This window comes from Pseudorca crassidens, chromosome 7 (genome assembly GCF_039906515.1).
Source record: "Pseudorca crassidens isolate mPseCra1 chromosome 7, mPseCra1.hap1, whole genome shotgun sequence".
Classification (NCBI taxonomy): domain Eukaryota; kingdom Metazoa; phylum Chordata; class Mammalia; order Artiodactyla; family Delphinidae; genus Pseudorca; species Pseudorca crassidens.
Genome location: NC_090302.1, coordinates 20,630,424 through 20,656,744, shown reverse-complemented (window position 1 = coordinate 20,656,744; position 26,321 = coordinate 20,630,424). Strand labels below are relative to the sequence as shown.

General features: G+C 48.5%; 2 protein-coding genes across 5 annotated transcripts; one reads left to right on the top strand and one right to left on the bottom strand.

The window, feature by feature from the left end:
- BSPRY (B-box and SPRY domain containing) lies at positions 1-24,832 on the top strand. 3 transcript variants are annotated; one of them, XM_067743599.1, is made up of 8 exons: positions 3-315; positions 3,514-3,612; positions 8,624-8,854; positions 10,000-10,025; positions 17,764-17,888; positions 19,070-19,284; positions 21,880-21,936; positions 24,694-24,832. In XM_067743599.1, the coding sequence occupies exons 1-7, from the start codon at positions 85-87 to the stop codon at positions 21,901-21,903; spliced, it is 951 nt and encodes a 316-aa protein (XP_067599700.1). In that variant the 5' UTR covers positions 3-84; the 3' UTR covers positions 21,904-21,936; positions 24,694-24,832. The 3 variants fall into 3 exon arrangements, with proteins under 3 accessions (XP_067599699.1, XP_067599700.1, XP_067599697.1); XM_067743598.1 differs by lacking the exons at positions 21,880-21,936; positions 24,694-24,832 and having other exon boundaries at positions 1-315; positions 10,003-10,025; positions 19,070-20,469; XM_067743596.1 differs by lacking the exons at positions 21,880-21,936; positions 24,694-24,832 and having other exon boundaries at positions 5-315; positions 19,070-20,469.
- Positions 22,230-24,936, bottom strand: HDHD3 (haloacid dehalogenase like hydrolase domain containing 3). Of its 2 annotated transcripts, none has more exons than XM_067743600.1 (2): positions 24,800-24,936; positions 22,230-23,321 (listed from the first exon to the last, which is right to left on the bottom strand). In XM_067743600.1, the coding sequence occupies exon 2, from the start codon at positions 23,145-23,147 to the stop codon at positions 22,392-22,394; it is 756 nt and encodes a 251-aa protein (XP_067599701.1). In that variant the 5' UTR covers positions 23,148-23,321; positions 24,800-24,936; the 3' UTR covers positions 22,230-22,391. The 2 variants fall into 2 exon arrangements, with proteins under 2 accessions (XP_067599701.1, XP_067599702.1); XM_067743601.1 differs by having other exon boundaries at positions 24,688-24,907.
- Positions 24,937-26,321: the final 1,385 nt, after the last annotated feature.

Sequence of the window (26,321 nt, the reverse complement as noted above, 5' to 3'; positions counted from 1 at the left end):
GGCGGGGCCCGGGGGCGGGGTCAGGGAGGCCCCGCCTAGCCGCCACCTGCGACAGGTGGAGCGCGCGGCGCCGGGCGCTCGGCCATGTCAGTGGAGAGTGCGGGGCAGGGGCCGTGGCCCGGGCCGGAGCAGGGGCCGGGGCCGGGGTCCGAGCCGGGGTCCGAGCCGGGGTCGCTCTGCCCCGAACACGGCCAGGCTCTGAGGTGGTTCTGCTGCTCTGAACGACGGCCCGTGTGCGCCGCCTGCGCGGGACTGGGCGGCCGCTGCCGGGGGCACCGCATCCGCCGGGCCGAGGAGCGCGCGGAAGAGCTGCGGGTGAGCTGACGTGGGAGCTGGTAGGCGGCGGGCTGCTATGGAAGAAGGGGGCACCGGCGGGGAGGCGCTGGGCGAGACCCAGCGGGGACCCAGCAGCGGGTCCGGGAGTCCAGGCTCCGCAGTGGCACTGGTTGTAGAACGAGGCGGTTAAGGGTGTGGCTTCTGGAGTCCGGCTGACCTGAGTTCGATTCCCATCTCCATCAGGTCCTCCCTGTGAGTCTCGTAATCTCTGAGCCTCAGTGTCCTCACTTGTAGTTTGGGGGCATTTATTAGAGTTTTTGTGCGATGGGGCTGGCCTTGGGCAATAAAGGGCTTCACTGCTCCAGTTGCCTGGGACAACATGTGCCCCAGCTTCCGCCCCGTTAGTAACTTGATAAAACTCGGCCCCTCCTCGCTCCTTAGCCCCTCGACTCAAAGCCCCTCCCCTCATCCACGCTTCAGCCCTCCTGGTAAGGTGGTTTCTTTTCCGTTTCAGGATTGGCCTGGACTGTACTTCAAGCCGATTTCACTTGGGTAAACGGAGGGGGGCGGGGAAGATATCGGGAGGTTCCTACTGGAACCCTTCACCTAGGGTTTCTTTCTCCCCACCTCCACTTCCAGCTTGGCTCCAAGCTAGCCACCTTTCTGTCACCAACCTCCCCTGAGATTGGAGAGTCAAGTCACCATGGGGCTTCCTGCCTCCTTCCACCCCAGCTGTGGTCCCTGGGGGTTTCCTTGCAATTTGATTACCCTGCTTGATTCTCCCAACCTCTCCCTGGAGTTCTGCCCAGCTGTGAGGCCAGAGGGCTCAGACTGGACAGTAATAAACATACCTGACAGGGTGCTGGGACGAGGGATTCAGTTATTCAATGGCACCTGAAGGCTCCTGGTTGGTCCTACTTGTCACCACTTTCCCCACAGTGATGATGAAAATAAGCTTGGATAATGTGGTATAATGAACTTGCACAATGGATAGAGACTTTGCAAGTTCCAAAGCACTTAAATATCCGTTGCCTCATTCCAACCAGACCTTTGAAGCAGCGGCCCTACATTTTACAGATGGGGGAACGGAGGCCCAGAGAGGGGAGTAACTTTTTCAAGGTTCCTATTGTTCAGGGCCTGAACCAGGGGAGTCATTGACTAGGCCAGAGAAAACCACCTCTGCTTCAGTGGTTGGAGGGAGGAAGTGATGCTAATGGGAGTGAGAATTTAATAAAACCTTAAAAAAAAAAGTTTCCATCAAGGCTGAATCTGTGTGGTAGGAGTGAAGGCTGGGCCAGGGTGGCAGGTCTGCTGCTTGTTTTGCAATGCACTCTGCCCTGGAGCAGGGCGCCTTCCCTGAACCCTGCTGAGGCCCTTAGCATATTCATCTTCTTTTCCTGGAGGGATATGTGTCTTGCCCTCTCTCCCTCCAATTTTGAGTAGACTGGCTTTTTTGCAGGCTTCCCGTCCCTCCAGCCAGCAAAGAAATTTTGCCCCAGGGCAGGATTGTTACTGAACTGGGCAAAATCAGCCCCAGTTCAACAACCTGCCTCTTACCTTCTGGATACCTGCCCTGTAGCTTTTCAGAAGCTAGTCTCAGTTCCCTCGGTCCTACGGTGTGTGGTGACCACAGCTTCCTTCCAGTCGACTCAGTTCTTTAACTGTGTATTTGGACCGGTGAAGTGTAAGACTGATTCCTAATTGTGGTTGGAAGGATTTGCAAGAGCTGCCTAGAAGAGACAGCTGAGTGGCCCTTTGGCAGATGGAACTGGGGCAACGCTCTCAGGGGAAATGGTGGAGGAACTGCCGCTTGGAAGGGCTCCAGTTGTTACCTGGAGAAATGGAGTAACAAAGCAGGGGCCTGGCCATGTCTCCTTGGGCAAGTAACTTCTCTGTGAGCCTTAGCTTCTTCATTTCTAAAACTCTCCCCTGCTTTCATGGCCGATGCTCACAGCTTCGGGAGCTGTGAGCTGCTGAAACTCTTGTGACCAAGGAAGTGGGTGTTAGTCATTCAACAAATATTTATTCAGCGCCTTCCATGTATAGGAACTCTCTTCCAGGTCATAGGACATAGAGAACAAATCAAAGTCATGGTGCTTATGTGCCTGAGGGGGGGTGACAGATACCAAAAACGGTAAACAGACCCATGATATACAGTCAGAGAGTGAAAACTCAATGGAGAAAAATAAGCTAAGTAAGGGAATGGGGTGTGGGGATGGTCAGAGAAGGCTTCTGAAGAGGTAACATGGAGTCAGGGAGCAAAAAATATATGGGAGAAGACTGCTGGAGACAGAAGAAACAACAGGTGCAAAGGCACTGAGGTCAGGACAAATTTGGTGTGTTTATGGAATGGTTAGAAGGCCAGTGTGGGGGGTGGTAGGAGGTGACATTGGAGAGATATGCAGATATGCAGAGTCCCATCAGGTAGGGCCTTGTTGGCTAAGTTCTCACTGTGGGGGTATTGGAAAGCCATTGGAGGGTTTTGAGCTGGGATGAGACTTGATCTGATTTCCTTACCAAAGGTGGCAGTGGCCAATGGGAAGGTGGGGTGGGCGGTGGTCAAAAATAAAAGCCCAGTTAGGAGACTCTAACAGCAGTTCCTGTGAGAGATAAAGGTGATCTGGGTGGAATAGCAGAAGTAGAGGAGACCAGAAGTGGCCAGAGGAGAGACAGAATAATAAAGGGCCACCAGATTTAAGGATAAAGAGGGAAGTGGGGCCACAAAAGGGGATGATGGACAGTGAAAAGTGGTAAGACTAATGTATTGGTGACTCCATCTAAGCTGAATTGTTGGAATGGAGATTCCAGGGTACGTGATCTAGAAGGATGGGAAGTGGTGGGCAGGGTGCAGTATCCTTGAAATGAAGATTTTGGAAGTTGTATAGTTTTCAATAATGATGAGGTCTGAGATAATGACCGTGGGAGTGGGTGGCTGAGGTGGGGTAAGAGGAAAAAAGTCACTGGAATGGAGTGAATGGACCAGTGTGGATCAAGCTAGTGGGAAGCAGTCGCATAGCACAGGGAGATCAGCTCAGTGCTTTGTGACCACCTAGAGGGGTGGGATAGGGAGGATGGGAGGGAGGGAGATGCAAGAGGGAAGAGTTATGGGAACATATGTATAACTGATTCACTTTGTTATAAAGCAGAAACTAACACGCCATTGTAAAGCAATTATACTCCAATAAAGATGTTAAAAAAAAAAAAAAAAAGACACCATGGGTGTCATTTGTGTTGCAGAACAAGATTGTGGACCAGTGTGAGAGGCTGCAGTTACAGAGTGCTACCATCACCAAGTATGTGGCTGACATCCTGCCAGGGAAGAACCAGAGAGCAGTGGTAGGTAATTCTTCTGCTTTCCCTCCTCCTCTGGGCCCCCTCCTAGGATAAGACCTCAGCCTTAGGGGCTTGGACCAGTCTATGGTCCCTTCCCAACCTCACAGACTCATTGTGCTGTTAGCAAAGTTGGATGCCCAGGAAGGATGGTTTCCCCTCTCTCTGAGCCTTGGTTTTGCCATCTGGGAAGAGTGGATTATTCCCAGCACATATTTGGTGCAAAGACTCCGATAGAAGATGACTTGCTTCAGGTAAAGGATCAGGAAGGGTAGCATTCCCTTACCATCTTAATTATTTTGTGCTCAGCCCCAGTATTATAAAATAACCTATGGATTTTACATTGCATATTCTTTATGACAATCTTATGCAGTAGATGGTAGTAACATCCCTGTTTACAGATGGGGAAATGGGTCCCGTAGAGTTTAAATGACTCACAGCCTCCTGCCAGAGTTAGTTCTCTGAGCTGGGTCTTCTGACGCTCAGCAGGTGATCCCTCTGCAACACCTCACTGCGGATCCTTTATTCAGTTGACTCATTGCCACTGCTACATCTTTACTCTCAAGTATGCCCTTCAAGGGCAGGGGCTGTGAATTTCTTCCTGCACATCCCTCCCTCATTCCCCCAAAGTACATGGAGCAGGCTTGGCACTGTTTTAGTATTGGGCTGGCCAAAAAGTTCGTTCAGGCTTTGCCATACCATCTTACGGAAAAACCCAAATGAACTTTTTGGCCAACCTAATTAAAAAAAAAATGATTTTGATTGCAAGGAACAGAACCCAGTTGAACTGGCATAAGCGAAACAGAGAATTTCTTGCCCTGATACAAGAGTCTTTCAGAACCTAAAGGGGACCAGAACCAGGAACGAGGAAGCTGCTAGAAGTCTAGACGGCTCTTCTGTGTACATCTCTGCTTTTCTCTGCACGGCGATTTCTCCCTCTCTCACTCTCTTTTTCCTCAGTCTTTTTATTTTCTTGTCTTAAATGCACTGGCTAAGACCTCAGTACAATGTCAAATAGAAGCTTTTGTTGGGGAATACTTACAACATTTTGCCATTTATTTAGTTATTTAACAAATCTCTGTGAGCACCTACCACACACCAAGCACTGTTGGTCTATGTGCTAGAGATTCCACAGTGAACAAAACATTCGAAAGTTTCTGTTTTCATGAAGCCTACATTCTAGTCAGGGGAGAGGGGTAATAACAAATAAAATATATGCTATATCAAAAGGTGATAAGTGCTATGGAGAAATATAACAGGAAGGGGGATTGGTCATGTTGAGGATGGGGGTTGTAATTGCATATGCTGTGATCAGGAATCACCTAGTTAAGAAGATTGATATTTGCACAGAATTTACGGGAGGTGAGGGAATGGACCATATATCTGGGAGAAGAGTGTTCCAAAACGGGGGGAAAGGCAAGTGCAAAAGCCCTGAGGTGGGGGTGTACCTGGCAAGTTGGAGTAGCAGCCAGGAGGCCTATGAGGCTGAAGCAGAGTGATCCCACATGCCACAGGGCAATTAAGCCTGCGCGCCACAACTAGAGAACCTGCGTGCCACAACTACTGAGCCCACGTGCCACAACTAAGACCTGACACAGCCAAATAAATAAATAAAAAGTGGAAACAACTTAAAAAAAAAAAAGCAGGGGTCCAAGGACTGAGCTCTAGGGCACTTCAACTTTTAACCATTGAGAAGATAGGAAGAGGCAAAGTAGACCAAGTAGGAATCAATGAGCTAGGAGTAAAACTAAGAGTGTTGTGTCCCACAATAGGTTTCAAGGAGGTGGAGGAGATCATTGGTGTCAAATGTTGCAGAGAAATCAAGTCAGGTGAGAAATGAGAATGGACTATTTAGTAACATGCTCATCATTGGAGATCCTGACAAGAGGAGTTTTGTAGAGCATTGCCTTGAAAGTTTGATTAGCGTGGGTTTCAGAGAGGATAGGAGAAGAGCAATTTGGGATAGTTGGCCTAGATGACTCTTGAGGAACTTTGCTGTAGAAGGGAGCTGAGAAATGGGATGATAGCGGAGGGGGATATGGGATCAAGAGGGTAATATGTTTGCTTTGGTTTTTTTTTTTTTTTTTTTTTTTTTTGTGGTACGCGGGCCTCTCACCGTCGCGGCCTCTCCCGTTGTGGAGCACAGGCTCCGGACGCGCAGGCTCAGTGGCCATGGCTCATTTTATTTTACGTTTTCTATGCTTTTTTTCTTCCTTTCCTCCCTTCTGTTGAGTTAATCAACCCCTCCTCCCTCCTTTTTCCCTGTGCTAGCTTGAAAGTTATATCTTCTATTTACAGTCTATTTTCGGTCCCCTTAAGATTTTAACACAAATAAATAATGTCTAAAATGAATCAACCTGAATGATACAAGTACCATAAGAATGCTTTCAGTCAATAACCCCTCAGGTCTTACATGTTGTTGTCCAATATTTTAGTTAAAGTACATCTTTTAATAATTCCCCCATTCATAGGAAATTTTCCATTTTCATTTATTTATTTATTTATTTAGGCTGCGCCAAGTCTTTAGTTGTGGCATGTAGGATCCTTTGTTGCAGCACGTAGAATCTTTAGTTGCAGCATGCGGGCTCATAGTTGCCACATGCAGGCTTCCCAGTTGTGGCTTGTGGGCTCCTTAGTTGCAGCATGCATGCGGGATCTAGTTCCCTGACCAGGCATGGAACCCAGGCCCCCTGCACTGGGAGCATGGAGTCTTCCCTGGACCACCAGGGAAGTCCCAGAAGTTTTCCATTTTTGATCAGAGAGGTCTTTATTGTGCTCTAATTTTTGCATGATGGTTTAGATGAGTATAAGATTCTAAAGTAAATCACAAGCCCTATTCAGGGCAACTAGTTGAGTCCTCAGCTCTTGATTACACTGGTTTTCAGTTTCCTCTCTACTTTTGGACTCCAGGGGATTTCCTTTCCCGAGCTGCCAGAGTAGCTTCACTTTTTTTTTTTAATTTTATTTATTTATTTATTGGCTGCATTGGGTCTTCGTTGCTGCGTGCGGGCTTTCTCTAGTTGCGGCAAGCGAGGCTACTCTTCACTGCGGTGCACGGGCTTCTCACTGCGGTGGCTTCTCTTGTTGCGGAGCATGGGCTCTAGGTGCGCAGGCTTCAGTAGTTGTGGCTCACAGGCTCTAGAGCTCAGGCTCAGTAGTTGTGGCACACAGGCTTAGTTGTTCCCCAGCATGTGGGATCTTCCCGGACCAGGGCTCGAACCCGTGTCCCCTGCATTCGGAGGCAGATTCTTAACCACTGTGCCACCAGGGAAGCCGTAGCTTCACTTTTTTTTTTTTTTTTTTTTTTGCGGTACGCGGGCTTCTCACTGCTGTGGCCTCTCCCGCTGCAGAGCACAGGCTCCGGACGCGCAGGCTCAGTGGCCATGGCTTACGGGCCCAGCCGCCCCGCGGCATGTGGGATCCTCCCGGACCGGGGCACGAACCCGTGTCCCCTGCATCGGCAGGCGGACTCTCAACCACTGCGCCACCAGGGAAGCCCCTGTAGCTTCACTTTTAAAAGGATGTTTTGAGCTATTTTTCCAGCACTTCTGTGTTTTGTTCTGGGAGGCATTTTAGTTTATTCAGGCATATCTTTGGTGAGCAAAGTTTTCTTTTTTCTCTGCTATTTTTTTCTGGGAATGACTCAAGAAACATGTTGAAATTGACTGCAGCCTTCTTGTCCGGGAGTATCTGGTGTATATTGGGTCTGTCCTTGATCCTGATCACAAAGTACAAATGTGGCTGCAGAGACCCACCCATGGGAAAGGCACTGAAGTGGCATAGAGAGAAGAGCAATACCTAATGTCATCAAATATTTATGTGCTGGGCCTTGTTCTATTTACTTTATATGTATTAACTCATTTAATCCTCACAATAGCCTTATGAGGTTGGTACTATTATTATCCTCATTTGACATATTAGAAAACTGAGGCACAGGGAAGATAGTAATATGCTCAACGTTCCACAGATAGTAAGTGGAACAGCTAAGATTTAAACCCAGGCACTGTTTCTACAGCCTAATTTCCTAACCACTGCGTTATGTTGCCTCAAAAGAACACTGGAGTTGGAGTCTGAATCTCTGGGTTCACTTGGCCATTCAGTTAGCCACTCTCTCTTCTCCATTGGGTAAATTGTGGGTCTCAGTTTCTTCTGAAGCAGGTCTTTGGGGCAGGGAATGAGGAGAGCTGCTGGCTACCTGTGACTTTCTGGCATGAAGGAAACAGTTCTGCTCTCACTTGTCTGGCAAGAGTGCAGGAGCTTCATGCAACAATGCCTTTGAGGAGGATTGGTTACCAGATGGCATTGGTATAGGGGAATAGTGTTGGACTGAGAGTCAACAGAACTGGGTTCTAGCCCCTGCTCTGCCATTGACTTGGCATGTGAGCACTACCAAGAGATTTTTTACTAGTTGGAAGGAACTTTCCCATTCAGTCATTCAGTAAATATTTGAGCACCTACTCTGTGCTAGATGCTGTGCTACCTGCTAGGGGACACATGTTAACTTCATTGACTTACAGTTGATTGCAGCCCTCCTGCATGGAAGGTGAGAATTCTATCATGGAAGCAGTTAGAATGAACAGATTTGGGAAGTAATGAGCTTTTTGCCCTCAGCCATTGCCAAAGTATTAACTGGACTACTGTTGATGTGCATCCTGTTGATGGGGAAGACTTTTTAGTCCTTTCTGCTCTGCAGTTCTATGACTCTCTGACCTTGGTCTCTTGACCTTGGGATTTCCAACTGTGAAAAGCAGGTGATTCCAGCTGATCTGTAAGTCCTGCCCAGCTCTTTCATTCTGTCATCTTAGCTCCATGAGATATGGCCTGGATGTCTGTATCTCAAAGTTCTTTACCCTAAACCACATTTGGGAAATCTTAGGGCTCGGATGGTTTAAGCACTGCCTTTACTGTACCCATGGCAGACATTGCTAATCAATCTCAGCACTCCTTACGGCTGAGCCCAAGCCCTCCTAATCTTGACTGGGGCTCTGCCAGGACTCCTCATTTTACCTTTTGTCAGAGCACAGCCAGTGCAGCACGGGAACTGGTCATCCAGCGGCTGGGTCTGGTGAGGAGTCTGTGTGAGAGCGAGGAGCAGAGGCTGCTGGAACAGGTGCACGGTGAAGAGGAGCGGGCCCATCAGAGTATACTGACACAGCGAGTACACTGGGCCGAGGCACTGCAGAAGCTCGACACCATCCGCACCAGCCTGGTGGACATGCTCACCCATCTGGATGACCTCCAGCTGATTGTAAGTCAGGCAAGGGTGAAGACACAGCCAGTTGGCCAGACTCCCCCAAGGTCTGAAAACATCGAGAATGTTTATTGGTAGGAAGTAGGTGGAAAATGATAATTTGGAAAAGGGATGAGACAGGGCAATAGAACTATATGGATGTTTTTTTTGCACTTGGTAATTGTTCTTTCAATAGTGAGCAAATATTTACTGAGTGCTTGCTGTATGCTAAGCACTGTGCTATGGGGTGGAGGTATAGGATACAGCTGTCAGCAACCCACAGCCTTATGGAAGAGACAAATGTATAGAACTGATAATTAGGATATGGAGGGATACGTGCTATGGTAGAGGGCACTACTGGGATGTGGGGCCCCTGCAGTCCAGCCTCGAGGGAGTGGTAGTCAGGGAAGGCTTCCTGAATTAAGCAACTTAGAAGCTGATGCCTGAAAGACAAGAGTCACAGCTTTATTAAAAGAAGTGGGGAGGATGAGAGAGACCAGAAGCTTGAAGAGAACACTGCACTGACAAGGGGTCCACTGCAAATACAGAGCTCATCCTCACTCCTAACACCCAGAAATTACCATGGCCAATATGCTGGTACATATCCTTTCAAAGTATTTTATATATATATGCAGGTACCTGCAGTTCTAAGGTGGCAGTGCTCCATCTGAGTAGATGTGCCAAGCAGAGAAATGAGAATGTGCAACGACCAAGCTGTCCCGCTGCAGTTCAAGGGGGGCGGTTTCTGTGACTGTCCCAGATTGTGCGTTTATTTCATTACACAGCTTCCATGTGCCGAGCACATTCTGCCCCAAACCTTGGGACAGTCACAGTAGAAGATTCAGAAAGAGTCCTAGCCGTTGAGCCGGTGACAGGCTTCGTGGGAGATGAAATGTTGAGTAAATATGTGATTGTCCTGAAGTGTAGCTGAGGGAAACCCAGGATGCCATGGGACACAGGGGACAGAGGGGTTCGCTGATGGGGGAGGTATGTGAAGAAGGATCCATAAAGTTTTGTGCGGGGTCTTAAAGAAGGAGTAGACGTTTGTATTCTAGAGTTTCTGTCCACGTGGAGCCCTCCATGCAAGTTGATTATATTTAAGTCTTGATGACTGCCTGCTGGGTTTCTGGTGCCAAGCCTGACTCTGCTTTCTTTTCTCACAGCAGAAGGAGCAGGAGATTTTTGAAAGGTGAGTATGGCCCCCGGTTTTTGCTTGGGCAGTCACGGAAACCACGGCCTTAGGCCTCTACTTAGTCCATTGCCATCAGGCCCGCTGCTCCTGGGAGGAAGCTCATGGCGGGCAGCTGAGTACCTTCCCTGAAGCCAGGCTCAATGGACAAGGGTCTTCCTGCCCCTAGCTTGGAGAGCCACTTTAGACCCATGTGGAAGGGCAGTGAAATAAATAATGAGTCAGAGGCTTGCCATGGGCTTTCTTAAATATTATCCTATTAAAAAAACGTACAGTCACCCTGTGGAAGGGGTTTCCCACCCCCATCTACAGATGAGAACGCTGAGGCTCAAAGAGGGGAAGGGACTTGCCTAAGCCCCAGAGCTGGGGCTTGGACCCACACCTGACACCTGACCCAGTACTGTCTTCTCTACCTCACTTCCCCTTTCTCTGATGAAAGAATCTTTGAAATTTAAGTCTGCATTACCACTCAAAACTTCATTTTAATTATGCAATAATAAAAGAATTTCACCAGACCCTAACTGAGTTCTGAAAGGTTCTGAGATCCAAGAGCCTGAGGAAGTGGCCAAGAGGGTGTAATTTTCCAGGCAAAGAAATTAAATTCTTACACTGTGTGTGTGAGATTTCAGAGCTCTACTTGGGAAGCACAGTCTATTCTTCTTTATTTTTATATTTAAGTTCAATAGCAATACATGTGCATGGGAGAAAGAAAAAATTTTTCACCAGTTTAAAACCATTTAAAATTAAAAATGTCTCCATCACCTCTTCCCAATCCTGTTCCCAGTGGTGATCAGTTTTAACAGTTAGATGTGTGTCTTGTAGGCTTTCCTGTGTTTAGTCATAGAAGAGTGTGTGGGATTCTTTTTTCCTCTTAAAATTTTTTTTTGAAAACGTAGATGGGATTGTTTTATACTTGCTTGATAACTTATCAGGCTATCTTGGAATCTTTCCATATCAGTACATTTATATTTACCTCACTTTTTGGAAAGTCTTTGAACTATTCCACAGTACAGATGTTCCTAAATTTAATTTGCTATCTCCTTACAATCTTTCCATGCTTCTGCTAGTCTTCTCTTTCTCCTTTATCTTCATCATCTTCCTTTAACAGTCTGCCCTCAATACCAAGCTGATCTGATTTTTGAAAAAATGTTTTATCTTTATTTTTTGTTTTGAAACATTTTAAACTTACAGAAAAGTTGCCAAAATAGTATAATGAACTTAGAAATATTTTATTTATTTATCTATTTATTTTTGGCTGCTTTGGGTCTTCGTTGCTGCGTGCGGGCTCTCTCTAGTTATGGTGAGCGGGGGCTACTTTTCATTGTGGTGCACAGGCTTCTCATTGTGGTGGCTTCTCTTGTTGCGGAACATGGGCTCTAGGCGCACAGGCTTCAGTAGTTGTGGCACGAGGGCTTCAGTAGTTGTGGCTCATGGGCTCTAGAGCGCAGGCTCAGTAGTTGTGGCGCATGGGCTTAGTTGTTCCGTGGCATGTGGGATCTTCCCGGACCAGGGCTCGAACCTGTATCCCCTGCATTGGCAGGCGGATTCTTAACCACTGCGCCACCAGGGAAGCCCTGAACTTAGAAATATTAATTGATAATATTTGGCCACATTTGCTCTCTCTGTTTCTTATCTGTCTCTTTTTTCCTGTCTGTCATCCTGTCTGTCTGACTATCTATCTATCTAATGTATATATAAAACAACTTATTCTTTTCTGACCTATTTGAGAGTAAATTGCAGAAAGCACGACTTTTAATCCCTAAATACTTCAATGTGGATCTCCGAAGAACAGACCTTCTCTTACATAACCACAGCATACTTATTTATTTATTTAATTTTGGCTGCGCTGCACAGCTTGTGGGATTTTAGTTCCCGAACCAGGAATTGAACCCGGGCCCTCAGCAGTGAGAGCACAGAGTCCTAACCACTGGACCGCCAGGGAATTCCCCCACGGTGTACTTATTAAATATAGGAAATCTCATGTTGATGTAATACTATTATCTAATATATAGTCTGTATTCAAATGTTGCCAGTTGTACTAAGAATGTTCTTAACAGTGTTTGGATTTTTTCCCTCTGATCCATCTGGTCTTTTTAAATCTGTAATTGTGCCTTAACCTTTTATTTTCTAAACACTTTTAAAGAGTCTAAGGACAGTTTTATAGAATATCTCGCAATTTGAGTTTATTTAATGTTATCTCGTGATTAGATTCAGGTTATGCATTTTGAGCAGGAATATTTCATAAGCTATGTGTCCTCAGTCCATCATACCAGGGGACACATAATGTCATTTTGTCCCATTATCAGGGATATTAGGGGTTTTTTTAATAAATGTATGTATTTTATTTATTTAATTTTGGCTGCGTTGGGTCTTCGTTGGCTGTACGCGGGCTTTCTCTAGTTGCGACTAGCCAGGGCTACTCTTTGTTGCGATGCACGACCTTCTCATTGCGGTGGCTTCTCTTGTTGCGGAGCACGGGCTCTAGGTGCACGGGCTTCAGTAGTTGTGGCACGTGGGCTCAGTAGTTGTGGCTCGCGGGCTCTAGGGCACAGGCTCAATAGTTGTGGCGCACGGGCTTAGCTGCTCTGCGGCATGTGGGATCTTCCTGGACCAGGGCTTGAACCTGTGTCCCCTGCATTGGCAGGCGGATTCTTAACCACTGCACCACCAGGGAAGCCCCAGGGATATTAATTTTTTTAATTGAAATATAATTGACATACAATATTATATTAGTTTTTTTTAATTGAAGTATAGTTGATATACAATATTATATGTTACAGGTGTACAATATAGTGACTCAATTTTTAAAGGTTATAATCCAGTTATAGTTATTATAAAATATTAACTATATTCCCTGTGTTGTACAATATATCCTTGTAGCTTTTTTTATTCATAATGGTTTATAATTCTTAATCCTGTACCCCTATCTTGCCCATCCCTCCTTTCCTCTCCCCATTGATAAACACTAGTTCTCTATATCCCTGTATCTTTTTTGTTATAGTCACCAGTTTTTGTTTTTTAGATTCCAGATATAAGTGATATCATACAGTATTTGTCTGTTTGACTTATTGCATTGATCATAATACCCTCCAGGTCCATACATGTTGTTGCAAATTTCTTTTTTTTTATGGCTGAGTGGTATTCCATTGTATATATGTACCACATCTTCTTTATCCATTCATCTGTTGATGGACACTTAGGTAGCTTCCATATCTTGGCAATTGTAAATAATGCTGCTATGAACGTTGGGGCTCATCTATCTTTTTGAATTAGTGTTTTGGTTTTTGGGGGGTATATACCCAGGAATGGAATTGCTGGGTCATATAGTAGTTCTATTTTTAGTTTTTTGAGAAACCTCCATACTGTTTTCCACAGTGCCTGCACCAAGTTATATTCCCACCAACAGTGTATAAGAATTCCCTTTTCTCCACATCCTTGCCAACATTATTTGCATTCTTTTTTTTTTTTTTTTTTTTTCGGTATGCTGGCCTCTCACTGTTGTGGCCTCTCCCGTTGCGGAGCACAGGCTCCGGACGCGCAGGCTCAGTGGCCATGGCTCACGGGCCCAGCCGCTCCGCAGCATGTGGGATCTTCCCGGACCAGGGCACGAACCCGTGTCCCCTGCATTGGCAGGTGGACTCTCAACCACTGCGCCACCAGGGAAGCCCCATTTGTTTTTATTTCCTTTGCTTTAGGAGATGGATCCAAAAAAATACTGCTACAATTTATGTCAAAGAGTGTTCTGCCTATGTTTTCCTCTAGGAGTTTTATGGTTTCCAGTCTTATATATAGGTCTTTAATACATTTTGAATTTATTTTTGTATATGGTGATAGAGAATGTTCTAATTTCATTCTTTTACATGTAGCTGTCCAGTTTTCCCAGCACCACTTATTAAAGAGACTGTTTTTTCTCCATTGTATCTTCTTGCCTCCTTCATCATGTGGGTTTATTTCTGAGCTCTCTGTTCTGTTCCATTGATCTATGTGTCTGTTTTTGTGCCAGTACCATACTGTTTCAATTACTGTAGCTCTGTAGTATAGTCTGAAGTCAGGAAGCATGATTCCTCCAGCTCTATTCTTCTTTCTCAAGATTGTTTTGGCTATTTGGGGTCTTTTGTGTTTCCATAAGAAATTTAAAATTATCCTAGTTCTGTGAAAAATGCCATTGGTATTTTGATAGGGATTGCATTGAATCTGTAGATTGCCTTGGGTAATATGGTCATTTTAACAATATTCTTCCAATCCAAAGACACAGTGTATCTTTCCATCTGTTTGTGTCATCTTCAATTTCTTTCATCAGTGTCTTATAGTTTTCTGAGTACAGGTCTTTTACCTCCTTAGGTAGGTTTATTCCTAGGTCTTTTATTCTTTTTTTTTTTTTTTGGTATTGTATTCTTTTTGATGTGATGGTAAATGGGATTGTTTCCTTAATTTCTCTTTCTGACAGTTCATTGTTAGTGTATGGAAATGCAACAGATTTTTCTATATTAATTTTGTATCCTGCAACTTTACCAGATTCACTGATGAGCTCTAGTAGTTTTTGGGTGGCATCTTGAGGATTTTCTATGTATAGTATCATGTCGTCTGCAAACAGTGACAGTTTTACTTCTTCCTTTCCAATTTGGATTCCTTTTTTTTTTTTTTTTTTTTGCGGTACGCGGGCCTCTCACTGTTGTGGCCTCTCCCGTTGCGGAGCACAGGCTCCGGATGCGCAGGCTCAGCAGCCATGGCTCACGGGCCTAGACGCTCTGCGGCATGTGGAATCTTCCCAGACCGGGCCACGAACCCGTGTCCCCTGCATCGGCAGGCGGACTCTCAACCACTGCACCACCAGGGAAGCCCTGGATTCCTTTTATTTATTTATTTTGTTGCCTGATTGCTGTGTCTAGGACTTAGTTTGCTTGTTTATTCACTTATTTAGTATCAATGTAGACTCACTGATTCTTATTTTATTCAGTGCATTATAATCTGTTAGTACTATTATTAATTTTGATCTTCAAAATCTCTCAGATTTGGCCAGTAGGAGCCCCTTCAAGCCAGATCTTGTGTCCTTTTGACAACTCCTCATCATTCTTTGAGTACTTTCTTGCTTTCTGGCACAAGAAGATATCCTAGGCTCAACGTGTTCTTTTCCTGCCTCAGCCTGGAATCAGCTAATTTCTCCAGGGTGTCTTGGGTTTTTTTAGTGGGGAATCGTATTTAAAAACCAAGATTGAACCATTAGGTGTGTTCATTGCTACTAATGCGTCATTGCTTCCAGGCCTTCCCAGTGGACAGCATACAGAGCTAGGGAGTGTGTGTGCATGTAACTTTTTTATTCCTGAGTTTGTATCATAACTTCTAATTCCAATCAAACACCACAGGATTTTTCCTTTCCGATATATTTATTCATCTGTTCAGTCCTGTGATACATGCAATGTTGTTTGAGAGTTGCTAAACCCATAGTATGATTGACAAACCTACTAGTAGAGTTCAAGATTTGCTTGTAGTCCTTTGTGCCTTTGTGTCTTTAGACTGGGGGTGCATACTCTCAAAGTAGAGTCGGCCCTCCATTTCCATGGTTTCCCCATTCATAGATTCAACCAAACATGGATTTGAATGTTTTTGAATCTGCAGATGGGGAACCTCGGATACAGAGAGCTTGACTATAAGGGACTTGAACACCCCATGGATTTTAGTATTTGTGGGGGGTCTGGAACCAGTCCCCCAGGATATGGAGGGATGACCGTACTGTTTTCAAAACCTGTTTTTTTGGCCCCCAAGGTTATTTCCACATCTGTGGCTGAGCTCAACCCTGGCCTGCCACGGCAGCAGGTTCCCCTGCACAGACTGGGTATACTGGTCCTGGCCAGGGCCCTGCTGTGTCCCAGCCCCATTTCACTCCCGCTCCTTTGGGGTCACGAGTTTTCTCTTCTGTACCATGAGGTACCTGGACCAGCTGTTTCTCTAGACTCTGGTGTCTACGACTGGCCTCAGATTTGCTCTGATGATGATTTAGCACGGCTGACTCCAGCTCCTATTTCCTCCTCACCTGTTGGCTGGGGATTCTCCAGAGCCAGCTTCAGTGCTTTGAGGAGATGGCAACAGAGCCTCTCTTGTCCTGACCACAAGGAGCCTTTGTAACCAAAGCCTGCTTTCAGCTTTTCTAGGGCTCTGTTAACCTCGCTCCTCCCAAGCCAGAGCAGTCAGTGTCAGTCTTAAAAAAAAGAGCTCACATCTATGAGGAGACATGCCCCACCCTCTCCCCCCATCCTCTGTTTATGGACAGAGCCACAAGATTTGGGGAAGAGAGTGTGTGCTGTCACTTCTCTGCTGCCTGAGCTCAAAGGCCATCTTTGGGATTAGAGACAGTGGGAACAAGAGAAGCCACTGCAATGAGAACCCCGCTTTTAATATATTTTCTACTAAAAATCAAGCTGTCAAGACAGGAAAATATTACTGGTTTTGTTATGACAAGGGAACAGGTAAGAATTGTGAATTCATAAAGGATGAAAACACAAGACATTGTTCTCATTATACATACAGTATACATAAGCTGATTAGCTGTGGACTATTAAAACATTTAAGACGTCACACACACATGTACATTGAAACAAGAAACACAGGACAATTTTAATCTTTGATATGTCATAACTACCAAGAGAAAGAACATCACTGATTTGAGTCTAATTGTTTTCCTGGCATACAATCATTATATAGGCCAGGCCTAAAGCATACTGTATATTGTTAAAGACATCTTTAGGCAAATATAAACATTCTCACTTGGGAGCTTTTTCTCCCTACCCAAACTGGCTTTCTCAGAAGCCAGTTCAGAGGTCTGTGAAGCCCTGTGGCGAACCCTCACTTTGCCCCACACCCCTTCAGATTTTACTTCAAGTCAGGGGAAGGATTATGTTGAATGGTGCCTGGATCCCAGCCTGGGTTTGTTCTGTTTTTGCATGGAGGCAACAGTTGAATCCAGGTCTTCTTTTTAGCTTGGGTGCTTTCTCTGAATCTCCGTTCTTTCCTGTCAAATGGAATAACAACTGCCTCCCAGGTTATAGCAAAGATCATATGAGATTCTCTATAGAAAACAGCAAGCCCAGAGCCTGGCTGCTTAATAAATGGCAGTACTCCCCTCCTAAGCATCTTCTGTTCCCAAATCCCTTCCAACAAAACCCAGTCCCCCCTGTGAGCTGAATAGAGGTAGTTATTGGGAGCAAAGTGCTATGACTACTTTATGGTTGGGGTGATCACTGATAGTTCCTTCTTGCGTGACCCTTCGGGGCTGTTTGCATTTTAAGAGGAGAGGAATGGCTCTACCTTCTGACCACACCAGTAGATTTTGCTGCAATAGGTTTTGTAGGAAGGCAAAATTTTCTCCACGCAGGTCGGTGGAGCGGAAAGACTACGGCACAAGAGGCTCAGGTCCTCCTCCCAGTTCTGCTAACTCACCAGAGACACTGGCAAGTTGCTTCCTCCATAGGACACACTGACTACAAGTTCTAATACTGGCACCAAGTATTTACGTCCCTGTAAACCGTGTGCCTTGCTGGAATTAAGGCTCCAGGGCATAGAGGGAATGCCCACCTTCTCTTTTGGCTCCACCCCCCTCTGGGGGCTCCTGTGTGGGGCCTGGCTGCCATTCTTTGTGTCACCCTCGTGGGAGGAGGGTTTGACTTCTGTCCCCATCCTGTACTGATCCAGATGCATTTCCAGAGCCTTCCTAAATCTCTTTTTCTTCTTTTTCCTGCGTAAGGACGGAGGAAGCAGAGGGCATTTTGGATCCCAAGGAGTCGGAAAAGTTAAACTTTAACGAGAAGTGCACTCGCAGCCCACTACTGACCCAGCTCTGGGCGACAGCTGTTCTCGGGTCCCTCTCAGGTTAGGAGCTGCTGGAGCCTGGCACCAGTTGGAGTAACTGGGCTTCTGTCTGTCTGGGGTTTGCTGCTGGGTCACAGTGGGGACTGGTGCATCTGGGATCTCAGGTTAAGCAACCAGTGATACTGGATGCAGGCTTGTCTATGGAGTCAAGGTTCTGGACAGGCCTGGGGCAGCTGGGCCAGGTCCTCCCTGTTTCCAGACCAGCCTGCTCTGTGCTTGGGTCTGGGATAAATCTTGTTCCTGGAAATTACGTCCTCCTTAAGTCCTGCCCTAGTGCAAGAGCTCAGTATTATTTCTTGGAAACCTAGTTTCTCTTTAAGAAGATATAATTGATGGGCAACTGGAGAGCATCTTGAGCGAGAATTGAGCTTCCCGGATTCGTCTCACTTACTAACTTAACATTGATCAGGCCAGCTAACATGGTCTCCTGCCTCCAGGAATTCCCCGAGTGGGAGGGTTCTCAAAGCAGGCTTCCCCCAAGCTAGATGGAAGCTCCCACACTGCCCGTTGTGGTATTTTCACAATTCACAGAAAGGTTAGGCTAATGGATTGAATTTTTCTCAGTTTTAATCCTCCCTCCCTGCACGTTATCCCTAAAACGTTAGTACAAGCTATAGCTCGTCTCTAGATTCTGGTATCCAGTAGTGCCTGATCTGCCAGCAGTCCCATTTAGGTAGTTGTAGGAAACTGCATATCTGATGCTTCCAAGCCTCCAGGAACCGTGTCGCTAGGACAAGTCTGATCTGGAAACTGCAGATATGCCCAACTGGAATGCGGTATGATCAGTGTTAGATGCTAAATGTAGGAACAACATGCTGGGTCTTCATTTTGCCCCTGCCACCAACTTGGTGTGTGACCTCGGGCAACTCGCTTCTCCTCTCTGGGTCTTATATCTATCAAAGTTAACAGATGAGGGTCTTGGACTATTAATAGCTACTGTGGTCATGGCCACAATTTATTGAGCACTTACTAATGCTCGGCACTTACATGCATCATCTCATTTGATCCTCACATCCACCCTGTGATAAGTCCTATTCTGATCCCCATTTTACAGATGAGGAATCTGAGGCTCAGAGAGTAAATGGCTTATCTGCCAGTGAGTGGTGAGGAAGCCCTTTGCTACGTGGCCAGGTTAGGGCTGAGGGTGGGCCTTGGGCAAGTCTGAGAATTCTTTCTGGCAGGCACGGAGGACGTGCGTATCAACGAGAGGACTGTCAGCCCCTTCCTGCAATTGTCAGATGATCAAAGGACCCTGACCTTCAACGCCAAGAAGTCCAAGACCTGTGCAGATGGCCCGGAGCGCTTTGACCACTGGCCCAATGCCCTGGCCACCACTTCCTTCCAGGCTGGGCTCCATGCCTGGACGGTGAACGTCGAGAACAGTTGTGCCTATAAGGTGGGTGTGGCCTTAGGCCAGCTGCCCCGCAAGGGTTCTGGCAGTGACTCTCGTCTGGGCTACAATGCCTTCTCCTGGGTCTTCTCCCGCTACGACCAGGAGTTCCGTTTCTCACACGATGGGCAGCATGAGCCCCTGGCACTGCTGCGCTGCCCAGCTCAGCTGGGGGTGCTGCTGGACTTGCAGGCACAGGAGCTGCTATTCTACGAGGCAGGCTCGGGCACGGTGCTCCACACCCACCACGCGTCCTTCCCTGGGCCCCTCTTCCCAGTCTTTGCTGTGGCTGACCAGACCATTTCCATCGTCCGCTGACCTTTAGCCATGGGGAGACCAGGTCTACCTCCCCACCACTCTTTCAGGCCATATTTCTACCCAGTGTCTTTTTCCCAGATGTTGCCTGTGCCCAATGGGCAGCTTTTAGGAGGGGTTCTGGGTACAACCATTAAAAGCCAGGTATCTGTGGGGAACCTGCTACTCCCTGGGCCTTGGTTTCCCAAATGCACTGTGCATCTGCCCCTCTGAGGGTGTCTTGTTCACCACTTTCTCTCTGGCATCCAGCATGGTACCTGGTGCATAGTAAGCGTGCGATAAATATTTGGCCAGCAAGTGGACGTATGGACGGATGGATGGTGCATGGATGGGTGGATGGACAGGTGACCGGATGCACGTGGTAGACTCTTCTGGAGCAGCACTGCCCCCAGAAGATGCCGTTCTCTGGCAGAAAAGCCTGTGGCTGAAGCTCGTCATCCCCTCAGTTCAGTGTTTCTCAGTCCTTTTCATGACACGGCATACAGAGGAAATATTTTTCTAGCACAAGGACAGGCTGGAAGGGATTTAGAACTCCTGCCAGGCTGCTGTTGGCCAGAGGACTCCGGCCCGTAGGGCTGTGTCCTCACCCAGGTTTTGCATAGCCACTGGGAAGACTGAGGGGACCCTGTCTCCAGGTAGCCTGGCTGCGGCACACCCATCGGCAGTGCTGCCTTGGACTAGGCAGGGCTCCAGCCAGCACTCACCCGTGGCAACAGGGATGAGCTTTTTCCCCAACTGCAGCTGATGTGTGCTCCCAACTAATGCCTTCTCTAACATAATGTGGGGACCAGGGTGAGGACTTCAAGCCAGAAAGGGCTGAGGGAGTAAGAGGGCCAGCCTTAGGGAACATGTACATTATTAAAGGTTTTCAAAGACTGAAAATTTCTTCCATGTTCTTTGTTGGTAATTGGGCAAATCTCCCAGGTGCCAGCTCAGATCTTAGTGGTATGTTTGCTGGGAAAGGGATATCTTCCTCACCCCCATCCACGTTCTCAGGTATAGGTGGGAGGCAGCTCAGCATACACAGCTGAAAGAGCCTGGAGACAGGGTTCTGTGCCCTGCATTGCGGGGACCAAGGGCAAGTCCCTTCCTGTCTTCTGAGGAGGTCACTTTAGAACAGTGGTCCTCCCATTTTGTTTCATCTGGGAACACAGTTCAAAGGCAATCTTACCTGCAACTTACCTATAAGGCTCTTGGGCTCAAAGATGGGGGCCAGAGGGCTTCCCTGGTGGCGCAGTGGTTGAGAGTCCACCTGCCAATGCAGGGGACGTGGGTTCGTGCCCCGGTCCGGGAAGACCCCACATGCCACGGAGCGGCTGGGCCCATGAGCCATGGCCGCTGAGCCTGTGCGTCCGGAGCCTGTGCTCCGCAACGGGAGAGGCCACAACAGTGAGAAGCCCGTGTACCACAAACAAAAACAAAAACAAAAACAAAGATGGGGGCCAGAGCCCTCCCCACTCTTCAGTTTGCTCAATAATTTACTTGAAACACCGGGTGGATCAAATCAACTTTTTCAGTTGACATGACTTCTGAGGCCCTTGCAGTTCTGAAACCACAGCTCATGCCCCATCTCCTCACTGCCTGACAGTTGGGAATTAATGTTGGGTCGCCTGGCCTCAGCACCAAGCCCAAGGAAGACAGACCCACAAGAGGTTCGGCCAAGTCTGAGAAGAGCTTCCCTGCCTTTGCCTGGGCACAGTCTCTGCTCAAACCTGGGTCAAAGCCAATTTCTTCTACTTGGCACCCAAAGGCCCCCAGGCCATGCTCCCCCAACCACCAGTCCAACTCCCCACAGCAGTCTTCAGTCCACAGTTTGTGGGCCCACTGCCAGGAATGCCCCTCTTATCCCTCTGCCCATCTACGGGCCACCCCCAGCTCAGGGTCCACTCCAGAGTCCTCCCTGCCTGTTGGCACCAGAACATACACTGTGTATGCCTGTTTGTGTGCTTTTTACTTGTGGTACCCCCTGTGCCTGGCACTGGGCAAGGCACAGGTGTCCAGTAAATACGATGTAGAGAGGTGTGTGAAGGGGGAAAGGCAGGAAGAGACATAGAATTTTAAAAGCCTAACCTACTTCAATCTCCAGTGATTCCCCCCATATTCCCTGCACTCCTGCCACCTCGTGTTCCAGTCCCTGTTCCCTGTGCTTTCCCACCCCCAAGCTATTCCTATGACTGGGGTGCCCTTCAGGACCGCCATCCTTAGGACACCTTCTGTGTTCTCCCTGGATCCCCGCTGCATTACGCCTCGTGTGACACGGATCCCATTCTACTTGTAACCTCGCAGTCAAGCCAGTGGGCTTCGGAGTGAGACACGCCTAAACGAGACCTCCAGTACCCGCAGGTACTAAGCTCTGATCTCAGGCTTCTCAGGGGAGAGTCGCAGAGGCTTCAGGGCCTGAATGAAGGGCCCCAAGACCTCTGCTTCAACCCTAGCAGTTTCTCATTTTTCCTGATTTGCATGTTGGGGTTCCACATAAGCTCTCCCATGACGAAAGGCCCTGCTGCTAAAAAGAAAGTTTGAAAGTGTTGGTTTTGAAGCTAGTTGGGCCCTCATGAATCTTGTTGGAGGAGAGGGGGGACTCATGGTAGAAAATGGACACAGGTGTGAGGAATGAAGCATCTCAGAGACCAGGAGCTGGTTAGTGGCGCAGGGTTGAATGCCCCGCATTCACTGCTTTATAGTCGGAATGCATTATGGAGGCTGCGGGGGGTGGGGGGGTGAAGGCCAGATCTCAGGGAAGGAAGGAGCTCCCTGTCTCCAGTGTCTGTTGGGCCTGACCGCTTCCCTCGCCAGACTCAAAGCCCTGGGGGTGAGCCCTCCAGGCGGTCAAGGGCAGGCAGGAGATGGGACAGTGAGGGGAGAATGTGTTCTTGGGGTACAGAATCCTTGACCGCAGGGTCCAAAGGCTCAGGGCCAGCCACCAGGAAGCTGTGCATACCCACGGCCCGTGCTCCCTTGTAATCACATTGGTAACTGTCCCCAATGTGGGCTGCCACTGCCGGTTCCACCTGAGCAAGGCGCAAGGCCTCATGGAAAATGCGGGGATCGGGCTTGGGCCAGCCGGCAGCCTCGGAGGTCAGCACAAACTCGAAGTGTTCCTGCAGACCAAGACCCGCCAGGATGTCCTCCAGTCGTCGGTCAAAGTTGGAGACCACTGCCAGCCTCAGACCTCGTTTTCGGCACCCCCTCAGGGTGGCTTCAGCCCCCTCCAACACCTGCCAGGTGCGGGAACTGCTGAAGTCCTCGTACAACTGGTCAGCGATGGGGGCCACAGCCTGGGCATCCCGAATGCCTGCCTGGTGGAAGGTCTGCAGGATCACATCCAGCCACCACTGGCGGGAGGTGAGGCCACGGCTCAGGCCATAGCTGGGGAAGCTGTGGCTCTGAGCCCTATATGCCCGCCCGAAGGCCTGTCCCAGGGCCGCGGCCTCCACCTCCAGCCCGTGGGCCCGGGCCTTGGCGGCATATTCCTCCCCCACGGGGTGGCGGAGCCTGAGCAGCGTGTCCTTCACATCCCACGTCAGCAGTTGTAACTGGAGCCGACGCGCCATGGGTCTGCAGGAGGGGGGCCAGGCCACCCCACTTCCACCTCTGCTCAGGTCCGGGGGCCTCTAGGGGAGGTGGAGCTGGACGGCACCGCGCCCAAGAACCTGATGGTCTTCTCTTTCCAGGCTTCGTGGGTCAGATCTGCTGGCACTTAGGTAACGTCTTCACAGCAGAAGATCCTGGAGTGTGAGGGCAAGTGAGGTGGAAGTTCAGGCCTCGGAGTCTGAGACAGACTGGGTTCAAATTCTGACACTGCCAACTCACTGTGTGACCCTAAGAGTGTCACTCTCTGAAGCCCAGTCTCTTCATGTGTAAGAAGAGCACAGTGACTCAACCTCATAAGACTGCTGGACTAAATGAGATTATCTGTTCACTCCACCTATTATGTGCTAGATGTTGGGAAAGGGACAGATTTCTAGGCCTCATGGCATGCACAGGCATTAAAGAACAGAGGATACAGCTATCGGACAAAGAACTACATGAATACTTAAGCATAATGAAGACAGCATGTACCATGAGGAAGGATATCAATCCAGAAACCCGATTTAGTCTTTGTTGTCGGGGAACTTCCTAAGCAAGTGACGTGTCAGTGGAGATCTGAGAAAGCCTATTCAGGAAATGGAGATGATTAAATATTCCTGGCACTGGAAACAGCAAGTGCAAAGGCCCTGAGGCAGGGCAAGGAGTCTGGTGCTTTGGGTAGATAGGGGCCAGCTCAGGCAGGGCCTCAGCTAAGGAAACAGTTATTATGACTGCTATTACTATTGTTCGGAATGTGAAAGACAGCAGAGGCTTTGCAGACCATCTGACCCACCCCTTGACTGTTCAGCCGGGAAAGACTGAGCCAGAGAGGGGCAGATGTTTGCCTAAGGTCACAGCCAGCCAGCGGCACAGCCAGGACTAGAACCCAAACCTCCACATTCTCTGGCCAGTACTCCCTTCCACTGCTTAGACGTACTTGGATTTAAAAAAAAAAAAAAAATCTGATTTTAGTGAACCTGTACAGCCCAGGACAAAAGGCAGGACAGAGCAGCCTGTTCCTACCTGTCTTAAAGCCTCTCTCAGCCCCAGATGATGACACCTGCCTGGGTGGAGAGCCAGTGAAGGATTACTGACCCAGTGCACAGAAAACAAATTCCTCAGCCTAAAGTCTAGAGGCTGGACGCAGCTTCTTGCCCCAGACGGAACTGATTCCAGACATGCAACCTGTTCAGCTAAAACTTGAGGGGCCAGAGTTCAGAGTGCTGCCAAGTTGTTGCTGAGGGACGGACTTGGCTGCTGAATCTGGGGACAAGCCCTAGAGGAAGTTTGTCAAGGAAATGAATTTAAGTCAGTCTGGAACTTAGGGAGACCCGTCCAAAGACCCTCTCACTTTGCAGATAGGTAGACGGAGGCCCAGAGAAGGGCGGGAACTCGTCCAGAGTCACGCAGGGAGCCACTGGCATAGCTAAGACTAGAACAAAGGGCCCACAGCGTTTTCCATTTCTGGAAGCCGAAGTTGGGGCCTCTGGCTGCAGGCCTGAATTGCTCACTCTCCCTCCCCACCTCCAGGGTTCGGTGAGGCCAAAGTCCAGGTAGCCTTCTGCTAGAGCGACATCTCTACCCCTGCGGTATGGAGCGGAACCTCCCGCGCCAGTCCCCGGGGCACACGACCCACCTGCCTTGCGGGGGAAGCCGGTCAAGAAAGAAGCCGCAGCCGCACGCCCGCTCGGGAAAAGGGGCAGCAGCTCAGCGGCGACCCTCTTCTTCCGTGTCCCAGCACTCCGCCTGCCTCCTCCGCCTCGCCTCGCCCCGCCCCCTACGCCTCGCCTCGCCCCGCCCCCTACGCCTCGCCTCGCCCCGACCCCTACGCCTCGCCCCGTCCCCTACGCCACGCCTCGCCCCGCCCCGCCCCCTCCACTTCTTTCTGTCCTCTCCGCTCGCTCCCGCTGCAACTTCACCTTCCTCAACCCGGAACTCTAGTCCCCCCTCACCGTGCTCCTTTGCCCTCCCCGTCCCTTCCGTGACCCTCTCTGCCCCTTCTGAAGACCCACTCCTCCTCCCAAGGATCCGGACACCGCCCCCCACTCCCCGGAGGTAACCAGCCTGATTTGGGAGGGGGGAATTTGGGTCCCGGTCTGGCTTGCTGAGTGCTGGGTAAACTTGGGCAAGGCGCTGCCCCTCTCTGGTCTGAGTCCCCCGTCGGTACTAGGAGGGAATTGCTTTCAGGTGGAAGCCTGTCTTAACCCAAGACAATTTGCTGAGGGTAGAGTCCTCTGCAGTAACCTGCTGATTTTTTTTTTCTTTTGATGAAAAAAAAGTCGTTCATCTCAAAAACGTTTGAAAATACAAAGTGTACAAAGTGAAAAGCAAAAGCCCAACCTCATTCATTCACTAACTGCTTATGGAACATCTACTCTGTGCCTGACCCTGTTCTTCACGGAGGATATAACGAGAAATAAGACGGGGTTCCTGCCTTCATGCAACATGGCATGGCAGACAAAAATCAAGATTTCAGAAGTGGTAAGAGCTATGGAGGTAGAAAACAGTGGTTTCATGAGCAGTGACGAGGGACCTCTTTGGATGAACCAGTTAGGGGAGGAGCAAAAGATCTGAATGGCAGCCAGGTGAAGCTTAAGGACAAGTACAGCTGAGCAAGGGCAATGGCCTCCCCATTTCCCAACCACCTCCCAGGGATTGCTGCAGTTTTGGTTGTTATGCTATCAGACATTTTTCTAGGGCACACAAATATGCATGCAATCTTCTTTCTTCCTTCCCTCCACGCCCCCCCCCCTTTTTTTTAAAAAATAAAAACAACACATCCTTCTATATGCCAAGGCTGGTCTGTTCATTTCATTCAGAACTGCCTTACCCTCACTGGGCTCAGGCCTGTGAGGAAACACAAAGGTCAGAGTCTCAGACCTTGCCTGGCAAGGGAGAGCCTGACTCCAGTCCTTTCTTTCTCTGAGTAACTTTTTCAGCTGAGAAAAGGGAGCCTTACATGTCACAGGAAAGCCAATGAGAGGTCCTGCTATTTTGAAACAAGCTTCTTTTTGATTCGTCAGTTCAAAAATGGGTCCACTTCCTGGGTATAGTTTCCTTCCTAAGGCAGATGACAAATTCCTAGGGGGTTTCATCCTGTGATCTACCCTGTGTGGACTCTGGCCTGGTGATTGCTCCTGGAGGGACCTGGCATGTCA

Coding starts and splice junctions, on each gene's coding strand:
- BSPRY (XM_067743596.1), top strand. CDS start 85: ATGTCAGTGGAGAGTGCGGGGCAGGGGCCGTGGCCCGGGCCGGAGCAG. Junction 3,613..8,623: donor GGAAGAACCAGAGAGCAGTG/GTAGGTAATTCT, acceptor ACCTTTTGTCAG/AGCACAGCCAGTGCAGCACG. Junction 10,026..17,763: donor GAGCAGGAGATTTTTGAAAG/GTGAGTATGGCC, acceptor TTCCTGCGTAAG/GACGGAGGAAGCAGAGGGCA.
- HDHD3 (XM_067743600.1), bottom strand. CDS start 23,147: ATGGCGCGTCGGCTCCAGTTACAACTGCTGACGTGGGATGTGAAGGAC.